The sequence below is a fragment of the Rhinatrema bivittatum genome, chromosome 4, assembly GCF_901001135.1.
Source record: "Rhinatrema bivittatum chromosome 4, aRhiBiv1.1, whole genome shotgun sequence".
In the NCBI taxonomy this organism is placed as follows: domain Eukaryota; kingdom Metazoa; phylum Chordata; class Amphibia; order Gymnophiona; family Rhinatrematidae; genus Rhinatrema; species Rhinatrema bivittatum.
In genome coordinates, this window is record NC_042618.1 from 313,143,163 (window position 1) to 313,155,273 (window position 12,111).

The 12,111-nt window shown below is 44.0% G+C and overlaps 1 protein-coding gene across 1 annotated transcript in view; it reads right to left on the reverse strand.

Moving 5' to 3' along the window:
• RAB40B (RAB40B, member RAS oncogene family) overlaps window positions 1–12,111 on the reverse strand; it is a 186,054-nt gene that overhangs the window by 70,676 nt on the left and 103,267 nt on the right. The window contains exon 3 of the mRNA XM_029600270.1: window positions 4,492–4,552. Within this exon, the coding sequence (XP_029456130.1) occupies window positions 4,492–4,552 (61 nt within the window). The remainder of the gene's footprint in view (window positions 1–4,491; window positions 4,553–12,111) is intronic.

The following is a 12,111-nucleotide window of genomic DNA, read 5'->3' on the forward strand; positions in this document are numbered from 1 at the left end:
CTGGGCTACTTCAACTACTCATCACTGCCACCTCTGGTGGCTACACAACATTGTTTAAATAAAGATCAATCTCTGTGTTTGTGTGTCCTCAGCTGAGCCTGACCTGTGACCCCTCACGGGACTGCCCCCCGTGGGCATGGTCAGCTGCCACAGTGTCCAAGGGTTCACCCAAACCTCACTAATTATAACACATCTGGGTTTAATTATTCCATCAAGAGTTTCACTTTTAGATACATTTGTGCAAATTACTATGTACAACGGATGAGCCACAATCCAGTTGTTCAGCACAGAACCCTGGAAGACATACTTCCCAAATGCAACCAGCACCTTCGTGTCCTTCCTCGGGGCATGATAGAGTGATCACAAGTGCACTTAGCATGTTTCAATACCAATTCTACCACCACAGAGTGGCATGGTAATTGAACCACCACAAATCCCAGGGCAGCCTGAACTCTGCATTTTAGATCCAGCTTCCAGACCACCCATAGTTACAATGTAGGCATTTGCCACAACTTCATCTGAAGGTCCTTGAAAAATCTGTGAACTGGGATAATCTCAGAATACACTAGAGCTTGAAGAACCTGAAGGAACCCAAAATAGTTTGTTCTTAGGTTCTTTTCTTTCCCAACACTGATAGATTGAGTTTTTGCCATTTAATCCAAGAACCTGGATCTTCCAGAGAGATTCCGCATCAGCTTCTTGCATCGGATGTCCAATGACGCTTCACTTCTCGATAAAGAGTGGTTTCGCTGCTTGGGGGCTCTTAACCACCAGTGCCTTTCTTAGGGCCTCCATCTTCCAGATACAGTATTGCTGCTCTCTGAGACAAACAACCATAGCTGTAACAGTTGGAATGTTATGATTCTGCTCGTGGCTAGGCCGTGAGCAGCCTCTCACCTCTCCACTGTCCTGCCTTTGTGGCCAGGAGGCCGCCGATGCCGTCTCCACACGGCCCGGAGGCCACCATCATTATTCCTCCTTGCAGCAGGAAGCTGCTTCCACTGCTGTGCTCTCACGCGGCCCGGAGGCCGCCGCCGTTGTTCCTCCTGAGAACAACGGCGCTGACGCTTGGCTTCCACCAACGCCAATTCCTGGCTTCGCAGCCTAGTGCTGCTCCTGCTCCTTTTCATGGCGTGGACGGTGCTGTCCTTAGTCCTGCCCACTTTCTAGACGCGCGGCCGCACCTCTCCAGCTGATTTAAAGGACCAGCGGTAGAAGTAGTCCTGCGGTCCCTCCTGATGTCATCCTGGGTGTTTCTCTTCAGCCCTATAAAATGGGTCCTTCATCAGTTCTCTAATGCCTTTGCAAGGAGCCAGTCCGCCCCCTGGGCTTCTCATCGTTTTCAGCTTCTCCTAGGCTCTCCATTCTTCATGGAAATTCCCTCGTCGTCTTCTTCTGTGTCCCTGGTCTCTCGTTGGATCCCATGTTCCTGCTGTCTTCATCTTCGATGTTCCTGATGTCTTCGTCGTTATATGCCCTATTGTCCTCGTTTATTGATGATCCTGCCTTCAGATGTCCTAGTATCCAGATGTCCTCGTCTTCAGTTGATCCTGTTGTCTTTGTCTACAGCTGTTCTGCCTTCAGATGTTCACTTCTTCCGGCTCCTCCTTGGAAGCCTTGTCCTCGGATGTCCTTGGTTCTGGCTTCGTCCTAGCCTCCCCCCGGTGGATTGGGCTTTCAGTGGATCTGCCATGTCGCAGGTTGCGCCAGGTCACTGAAGTCTCTACTCCGGCCGGAACCTGCTTTGACTGTTGCCCGGATTACACCTCATCCTGAGTTTTAACCCTGCTGTTCTCTGTTTACTCATCAAGCGTATTGCCTAGTGTCTAGTCCGTCCTTGTCTCCAAGTACCTTTGTCTTGATCATGTCTTCAAGTGTCTTCATCTTGTTCCAGTACCATCGCCGGTCCTCGACCTCTGTCTGTCCTGTTGCATCTGCCATTCCCATACGGCAGGTCCGAAAGGGCTATCGAGTGGCCGGAGGGCTACCCCAGAGACCAACATTGCGTTGTTGGGTCTCTTCCAATGCGTTCATGTTCAGCAGAGGTCAGTGTTCCTGGCATTCAGCCTGTCCGCCTGTGCTTGGACACGTCTTGCCTGCCTCAGCACTTCCACGGAGCTCCTCTGCAGTTGTGCCATGGTCCAAGGGCACACTACCTCCCCGGATTTGTGACCGCTCCCCAGCGCTCCCATAACATGGAAAAGTTGTGGTTTGGGCCCAAGCATCAATAGCAGACAGTGTGCACGTCCATGATGGACATCTGGTGCCAACAGATGCAGACCTTAAACCCACTTACAGCAGGTTTCTTGGCCATAGGCTTCTCCATAGGCTCTATGGCATTTCCTTTTGATTTTCTGCATATAATTTAAGAATGTAATAGCTCTGTCTGAAGGCCTACTGAGGCAGGAGCAAAAATATTTTGTAAATGCAATAAGGCAGTAAAACAAGGAAGAAGGTCAAAAGACTGAAAAATTTGAGACAGAGAAACTAGCACATGCCTGTGTGGTATTCTCGGACAAAGAAAGACTGGGGGAGGCTCATGAGGCAATGCGTGCATATGGGAACTCCCACAAATGTTCAGAAAACTCTTTACTGAACTCTGAAAGCTGGGTCCATGTCAGTGCCATCAGATGATGTCAATCACATGTAATGGCTAATTCATGCCTGCTTGTCGACAGAGAAAAGGGGGTTATTACTGGTGTGCCGCATGAATCAGTATGAATCCAGTTCTGCTTAATATTTTAGTAAGTGATATTGTGGATGGGCTATTGGGAAAGGCTTGCTTTTTTGGGGGATAATACCAACATCTCCAAGAGGGAATTGTGTGGGAAAACATCAGGCAGGAACTAGTGGAGCTTGAGGAATAGTCTAGAGCTTGGCAGTTAAGATTTAATGCTAAAAAAAATGCAAGGTTATGCATTTAGATTGTAAAAACCCAAGGACAGTATACGGAATTAAATTCTTCTGTACACAAAATAAGAGCAGGATCTGGAGATGATGATATCTGATGATATTAGGGTGGTCAAAAAGGTAGATAAGGTGACAGCAAAAGCCAGAAGGATGCTTGAGTGTATAGTGAGAGGAACAGCCAGCAGTAAAAAGTAGGTGATGTTGCCTCTGTATAAATCTTTGGTGAGACCTCATTTGAAATTCTGGGTACATTTCTGGAGACTGCACTTTCAAACAGATAAATACTGAAAGAAGTCAGTCTAGAGGGCAGCTACTAAAATGGTCTTCATCATAAAGCTTATAGGAACAGACAAAGATCTAAACATGTATACCCTGGAAGAAAGAAGGGAAAGGAGAGATATCATGGAGACATTTAAATACCTTCAAGGATTAAATGAAAAGGAGGCAGGTTTCTTTTAAAAGAAAGGAGAATCTAGATCAAGAGGCATGAGGGCAAAAGGTGGTAAAATCAGGAGTAATATACGGAAACATTTCTTTACAAAGAGGGTGGTGGACATATAGAAAGGCCTCCCAGTGAAGGAGAAGAGAACAATGTTGGAATTCAAGAAAGTATGGAACAAGCACAGAAGATCTCTGAAAAAAGGGAAGAGATTATAAAGCTAAACCGGAGGTATGGATGGGCAGACTAGATGGACCATGTGGTTTTTATCTGCTGACATGTTCTCTGTTTCAGACAACTTCCTGACTGGTTACAGCAGCAGGTATTTATTGCTTAGCACATCTGCTACAGTGAACAAACAGGAAATTTCAAGGCTGCCTTAATTTTCAGTAGTATTTTAAACCATCAAAACCTAAAATCAAATACTTATTTTAAAAATGTTCTATAGGGTTAATAATACTAAGGCTTTAGGCACCTAATTGGGTTAAGATTGTTAAAAGGGAATACTGAAAAGTAGGCCAAGGCCCCATGACTTTCTATTAGGCCCTAAGATCCCTATGGGAATGTTTGTTCTGTTAGGTAAAATTGCTGTCGAGTAGTACTGTATATTACCATGATGCGGATGTTCATAGGCCCTTAGTCGCAGTGAAATACTTTTTGACACACAAGAAGTCATTATTCCTGTTCTAAGTTTTAGATTTTTAATCATAGGCAGCCTTTAACGAGTATAACATTATAACACAACATTACCTTGCTAGAAGTTTGTACATGTTTTCCTAGACAGACGGATGCTATAGGCTAGATAAAAATGCAGAAAGAAGTGAACCATGAGGTCATAGAAACGTATCTAGAACAAGGACAAAGCCAGCTGACATCCCACCTAGGATCATAGAAAATATTCTTAGAACAAGCACAAGGCTGCTAATACCACAAAATTCCAAGAAAACATTTATATATGAGTCAAGAATTAAATTATCATATGACCATTCAGATTATTTGTTTATAATAGAGAGCCAATCATAGAAATTTTGACAATTAGTTTAAGGGATGGAAATGTACAACTGTAAATTTAAATAAAAAGTTTTTCTCTATAGCTGTTGGCTCTAAGCATCTATTTTCAGAGAACCCCAACAGAATCTTACCTGAGCACCTCTAGAATAGGAGCGAAAAATAGTGCAGAACCTTCCTTGGCCTGATGTATCCCTAGAACACAGTAAATAAAAGGGTATTTAAAAAACTGCACTGAGCTATTTGTTTAGAAAAAAAAAAAAAGTATAGACAATTGCTGTCTGCTTAAAAATCACATTCATCATGGTTTTTTGCAATAGATTTTTAAACAATCTTCTACATAAGAACATGAGTGTCATGCTAGGTCAAGCCCAACAACCTGTCTCTGACAGTGGCCAATCCTGGTCTTTTAGAAGTACCCAGAAAATCCAAATGGGGAGATACATTCCTTGATGCAATTCCTAAGTCTACCTGGCTAATAGTTAATGGACCTGTCCTCCAGAAACGTGTCTAAAGCATTTTTAAACTTAGCTATATTAATAGCCTTGACAATGTACTCCAGCACCAAAATTCCACAGCTTAAATTGTGCATTGACTTTAAAAAAACTTAAATTTATTTTAAATCTGCAACCAGTTAGTTTCAAGGAATGTTCCATAATTTCAGTACTATTTGTAAGAATAAATAACCATTTCCTATATACTTGTTCCACATTAGTTATCATTTTATAAATCTTTCATATTTCTTCTCAGTCGACCTTTCTCCTATGTACCTCTTTTTATAATGGAGCCATTCCATTCCCATATCATTTTTGTTGTACCTTTCTTCTAGTTCTGCTATATGTTTTTGAGATGGGAAGATGAGAACTGCATACAATACTCAAGATGTGGTCATACTATGGATTGATATAGAATCATTATAATCCCAGTATTATTTTCTATTCTCTTCCAAATAATTAATATTTTGTTTGCTTTTATGGCTGTTGTTACATACTGAACTGAGGATTCAAATTTATTGTCCACAATGATTTCAAAGTCCTGGGTAGTAACACCTACTATGGAACCCAACATTGTGTACCTACAGGATTATTTTTCTTATGTGCATCATTTTACACTTGTCTACATTAAATATCATCTGCCACTGAGATGCCCAGTTCCCCAGACTTGCAAGGTCTCCTTGCAATTTCTCGCACTCTACTCATGTTTTAACTTCTTTGAATAATTTGGTGTCATCTGAAAACCTGATAACCTTGCTCACTGCTTCCTTTTCTTGATCATTAATGAATATATTAAAAACCACTGGTCCCAGTAAAGATGCCTAGGGCACTCCTCTATTTACCTCTCTTGATTGGGAAAACTGACCATTTAGTCCTACTCTGTTTCATTCCCTTTAACTAGTCACTCGTTCACAACAGGACATAGCCTCCTATTCCATGCTTTTTAATTTACTAAGGAGCCTCATGAGCTCACCCGTACCCATCTATTTATTTACACCTTCAAGGAATTTGAAAAGATTAGTATGGCATGACTTTCCTTTGCTAAATTAATGCCGGATCTTCCCCATTAAGCCATGTTTATCATCCATATGCCCAGAAATTATGTTCTTACAAATAGTTTTCACTATTTTGCTTGGCACTGACATCAAAGTCACCGGTCTGTAATTTCATGGATTACCCTGGGAGCCCCTTTGAAAAACTGGTATTGAATTGGCTATTCTCTATTGTGATGTATAGGAACACTGGACTCATTTACAAAGTCAGTGTTATTTTAATGTTGAATATGTTTCAGAAAAATTCATGATAATTAACTAAAGAAGTATCCTCTGAAAAGAAAATTGGTTCTTACCTGATAATTTTCTTTCCTATAGTACCACAGATCAGTCCAGACCATGGGTTATGCCTCCCTTCCAGCAGGTGGAGACAGAGAAAAACTTGAAAGGCACCCTCACTTAACCTGGTGTGCCTCCTGCATCCCTTCAGTATATAGAGTATCAAAGCAGAATAATACTGGCAATGAATCAAGCAAGAACAGAACGTCATCACAATACCCTACTTAATCGGCTATCAGATATAGGCATCATTGGATCAGCTCTCAGATGGTTCAACTCCTTCCTTAACAATAGAGGCTATAAGGTAAAAATCAATAACAAGGAATCCTCTCATACCAACGCCCCATTCGGAGTTCCTCAGGGTTCCTCCTTATCGCCCACCTTGTTTAACATCTACATACTCCCTCTCTGCCATGTTCTCTCAAATCTAAATCTTAAATTCTATATATATGCCGATGATGTACAAATTTTAATCCCCATATCTAGGTCACTGGACTCTACACTCAAATTATGGAACTCTCATTTACAAACGATCAACCAACACCTTTCAAGCATTAACCTAGTACTCAACACTTCCAAGACTGAACTACTGCTAATAACCCCAGAAGGCAGTCCACTTCATAATCAACTACATTCCAACATTCAAATATCCCATGCCCGAGATCTTGGAGTTATAATAGATAGTCACTTGAATTTAAACAATTTATAAAACACACAACAAGGGAGTGCTTCTATAAGCTACAAGTACTCAAAAAACTCAAACCGCTTCTATTCCACCACGACTTCAGATCCGTCCTTCAAGCTATTCTTTTCTCCAAGATAGACTACTGCAATTCCATCTTGCAAGGTCTACCGACTTCAACTATAAAACCCATACAATTGCTCCAAAATGCAGTGGCGAGAATTTTAACAAATACTAATCGGAGAGCGCATATCTCCCCCATCCTAAAGGACCTCCACTGGCTCCCAGTAAACTTTAGGATCCTTTATAAATCACTGACAATTATCCACAAAAATATTCACCATCAGACTCCTGTGGATCTTTTACACCCTCTCAAATGACACTCGACGACCAGACCCTTAAGAGATGCATACAAGGGATCCTTACATGTTCCCCCAATCAAATTTGTACAACACGCTAACATTAGAGACAGGACATTCTCCACCGCTGGACCCTCCATCTGGAACGCCATACCCCCAGACCTCAGACAGGAAACCTGTCTTCCAACTTTTAAAAAGAAACTGAAGACATGGTTATTCTGCCGAGCCTTCCCTGCCAATAGCCCAACAGCCTGATTTAGAATTATCATGCCTCCCTTCCACTCTCCATTGTAAATAGTACTTTATTTATTGTATATAGTAATCTATCTTCGTTCTCCCCCTCTTTTTTTCCTTCTCCCAGTTAAGGCTACCTTGTTAGAATGTAACTTTCATGCTCCTTCAAATTGTCACTTGTTATATGGTTGGTTATAGTTCTACTTTGTTCAATGTAAACCGAGTTGATTTGATCTGTATCAAGAAAGTCGGTATATAAAAGCCTTAAATAAATAAATAAATAAAACTGCAAGAACGTATAAACATGTAACTTTCTTTCTTAGTATGCTGCAATAACATAACCTGAATATGTGTGCTCGGACTCTTGAAATACAGATCTCCATGTTACCCACTTCTAATCCTTGGGCGGGTGTCTGGACTGATCCGTGGTACTACAGGAACGAAAATTATCAGGTAACAACCAATTTTATTTTCCCTGTATGTACCCGGATCAGTCCAGACCATGGGATGTACCAAAGCTTCCCTAAACTGGGTGGGACTGTGCGAGTCCCACACGCAGTACGCCACTATCAAAATCCCCGGAAGCTTGAACGTCCAACCGGTAGTGGTGAGCAAATGTATGGAGTCTTCCAAGTAGCTGCTCTGCAAATCTCCTGAGGCGATACCAACTGGCATTCGGCCCACGAAGCTGCCTGAGAGCGGATAGAATGGGCCTTCAGGCCCTCAGGAACAGGTCTGCCTTTGCAAATGTATGCAGAGGAAAAGGCTTCTCTCAACCATCTTGGCAACTGTCGTTTTAGATGCCTTATGACCCTTCCTGGGGCCGCTCCATAGGACAAATAAATGACCTGAGAGTCTGAAAGTTTGTGACTTCCAAGTAACGTAACAAGGATCGCCGAACATCTAAACAACGAAGCTCTCGTGCATGTTGTACATCGAAAAATTAGGAAAGGCCAGAAGCTCAATTGATTGACTTAAATGAAATGAGGATAGCACTTTAGGCAAAAAAGATGGAACAGTTCGAAGAGACACCCCCGAATCAGAGATCATCAAAAAAGGTTCCCTACAAGAGACAGCCTGTAATTCAGAAATTCTGCGAGCTGAGCATATAGCCACCAAAAACACCGTCTTCAAGGTAAGATCCTTCAACGTCACCGTTTTAAGGGGTTCAAACGGCGGAACACACAATACGTGAAGAACCAAATTAAGACTCCACAACGGGCCTACTGGACGTACAGGAGGCTTCAAATGCCTTACTCCTCTGAGGAAACATACCACATCTGGATGAGACGCCACCAAGCTACCAACCAAAGTGCCCAGGGCTGCCACCTGTACCCGGAGGGAGTTAAAAGACAAGCCCTTGGCTAAACCATTCTGCAAAAAGGCTAACATCTGAGCAATCATAGCGTGTCGGGGAAGAATATCTCGCTCATAACACAACGTCTCAAAAACTCTCCACCCTCTAATATACGAGAGAGAGGTAGATGTTTTTCTGGCTTGAAGCAGAGTAGTGATACCTTCCTCAGAGTATCCTTTCTTCCTTAATCTCCTCCTTTCAAAAGTCAGGCTGCTAGACAAATGCAATCTGCCTGGTCGAAATATATAGGCCCTTGAGGAAGAAGATGTGGGAGATGGCCGAGTTGCAGAGGCCCGTCCACAGCCAGATTGACTAAGTCTGCAAACCACGGGCATCGGGGCCATTCCGGAGCTACTAGGATCACCGTCCCTGGGTAGACCTCTATCCTGCGAAGCACCTTGCCCACCACAGGCCAAGGAGGAAACACGTAAAGGAGAACAGACGTTGGCCAGGGTAGTACTAGTGCATCTACCCCCTCTGCTCCGTGATCCCTTCTGTGACTGAAGAAGCGAGGAGCCTTGGTATTGTCTCGCATTGCCATCAAGTCCATGTGGGGAGTCCGCCACCTGCGAGAAATGAGATCCATTGCTCTGTCTGAGAGCTCCCACTCTCCTGGATCTATGCGCCTGTGACTTAGAAATTCCGCTTGTATATTGTCCTTCCCAGCGATGTGAAATGCCGCAATCACCAGATTTTGCTCCGCCCAAGCCATGAGCAGCTCCACCTCGTCGACTACGGCTTGACTTCTGGTGCCTCCTTGACGGTTGATGTAGGCCACTGTCGTCGCATTTTCGGATAAGACGCGAACCGCCTGATGGCGTAACTAGGGAAGAAAGTGTTGCACGGCCAAGCGAACCACCCTGGTCTTCAGGTGATTGATGACCATCCGGACTCCTCCAGAGACCAGCTGCCCTGCACTGAAAGATACTGGCAAACAGCTTCCCAGCCTGAGAGACTGGCATCCCTGGTCACCACTATCCAGTTCGGGACTTCCAAAACCACCCCTCGTGACAGGTTGTGTGGGCAAAGCCATCATCCAAGACTGGACCTGGCGTGATTGGTGAGCGGCAGCGGGAATTGAAAATTCTCCGACTTGGGATCCCAGGAAAAGCTCGGGTTGGTGTTCTCAATCTCGCCAGGACTGGGTCCACCGAGTCCTGCGGCGGAGCATGCGGAGGGAAGTCCACCCCAAACTCAGAAAGAACTGCAGGAATGAGAGGTTCTAATTCCTCTCTCTGGAACAGCCGGACCACTTTAGGATCATCACCATCCAAGGGGTTCTATTTCCCCTGGTCATCTTCCGATCCTGCCCCAGCCGGGGAGAAAGGAGAGGTCACTGCAGCTGTAGCCGCACTGCCCGGTACTACCGGAGCGGCTGCTCCTCCTGAAGCCAAGGAGCCTTTTAACTTCGCGACCCGTAGTGACGCGGGCACATCCGTGCGCTTAGCTACCTTGGGGGTTGGTCCCTGCACATGTCTCACCGTCAAGGCACCAACCTGCGGAGACCTGGAAGCCAGAAAGGCTTTATGCATAAGGAGGACAAAATCTAAAGAAAAGGAAATCAGAATCATCATCATCCCCCCCCCCCCCCAGGACATCAGGGTCCTCCTGAACAAAAGGATTATCAGGACTGGCAGGAACCAGTGAGTGTAGGGGGAAGCTCCCCATCCCCCATAGCCCTTGCCTGAGCTGCAGAAAATGTGTTTAAGATGGCTGCCGTCCCTGTACTGAGGGGAAAAGTGTTAGCCCGAGGGTCCCACGGAGCCGATTGTTTTTGAGCCCCCTCCGGGGCTTAGCTGATGCTGCAGACCCAGAAAGGGGGATGTCTTCCTTTCCCGGAAGGCAGCGGGAGCAAATATCGGCCCGAGAAAGCCGCGTGGACAATTCACACGTCACACAAAAAGATGGCCGTGGCATTGTGGAGGGGTAAAAACATCCCAAAACTCAGCAAAAATGCAGCAAAATTCATCAAAAACATGGTGATTCGGATGGAGAGGGGTCCTGGATTGCAGCCCATCAAAAAAGAAAAATTTTCAAAAATTTTGATTTTTTTTTTTTTTAACGCTTAAGCTTGGCACGAGGTAAGAGAGGGACCCGGACCACCGGTAATCTCTTCCCCAGCTGACTGAAGCCCCGCGGGGTTACCAACCCCAGCTCCAATGACCTGCCACCAGAGGGGATGGCCCCGCAGGACCTAACAACCCCCTGGGAGGATTGGGAAACTCTCCCTACTGCAGAAGACTTCTTTTTTTTAAACTTGCTTGATTCAAAACTTTATATAGCTAGTTCACTCTTAATTATTTCAAGGAATAGCCTACACCCCAGAAACAGAGCAAGACTGCAGGGTTTGCACCACCTCCATCTGCTGAAGACAGAGAAATTCTGAAGGGATGCAGGAGGCACACCAGGTTAAGTGAGGGTGCCTTTCAAGTTTTTCTCTATCTCCACCTGCTGGAAGGGAGGCATAACACACTGTCTGGACTGATCCGGGTACGTACAGGGAAAATGCAGATTTTGGTCTTTATTTTGCTACTATACTTTCTTCATTAGAAAAAATACATAAAAAGAACACAAATATATATAAATATCTATATATTTTTTTTTGCTAATATGATTGGTTCCAAATGCTGTAAGAAATATGGTTCTAATTAAAGCATAGGCACCAATAGATCATAATTAATGGCAAATATTCCAATTGGAATAACGTGTCAAAGAGATTCTATTTGACTCTGTACTGTGACCATGGTTGCCATTCTTGCAAATGACACTTAGGGCCTGATTTTCAAAACCAAAAAACTCAGTTGCATGTGTGTTAATGGCTGCTATAAAATCACCAGCACTCAGTGCATTTCAAAGTACACTCATAACCCTCCATTTTACATGTACTTTTACGCACACTGGGGAAAGGCATTTTGGGAGGTGGGGAAAGGAGTTGGGGGCAGAGTTGGGAATTGTGCACATACTCTTTCAGCCTCCACCACCTTCATGGAAGGCTGTTGCATGTATCCACCACCCTGTCTGTGAAGAAATATTTCCTAATATTAATCTTGAGTCTACCAACTTTGAGCCTCGTATTATGGCCTCTTATTTCAGTAGCGCTAAGCAGTTTTCTGCTTGTAATAATACTTTTCAGCCAAACCTGTCAGTAACAAACCGGAATATCACTCAAAAATCTAACTCTGGGCTGAATACTTCTGTTAGCACGAGCCCTGGATCACACTAGCTGGAATCTCAAACAGCTACATTCACTAGCATAATTACAGCCACTAAATCAGTCTTCTATAGGAAAACTCTGTT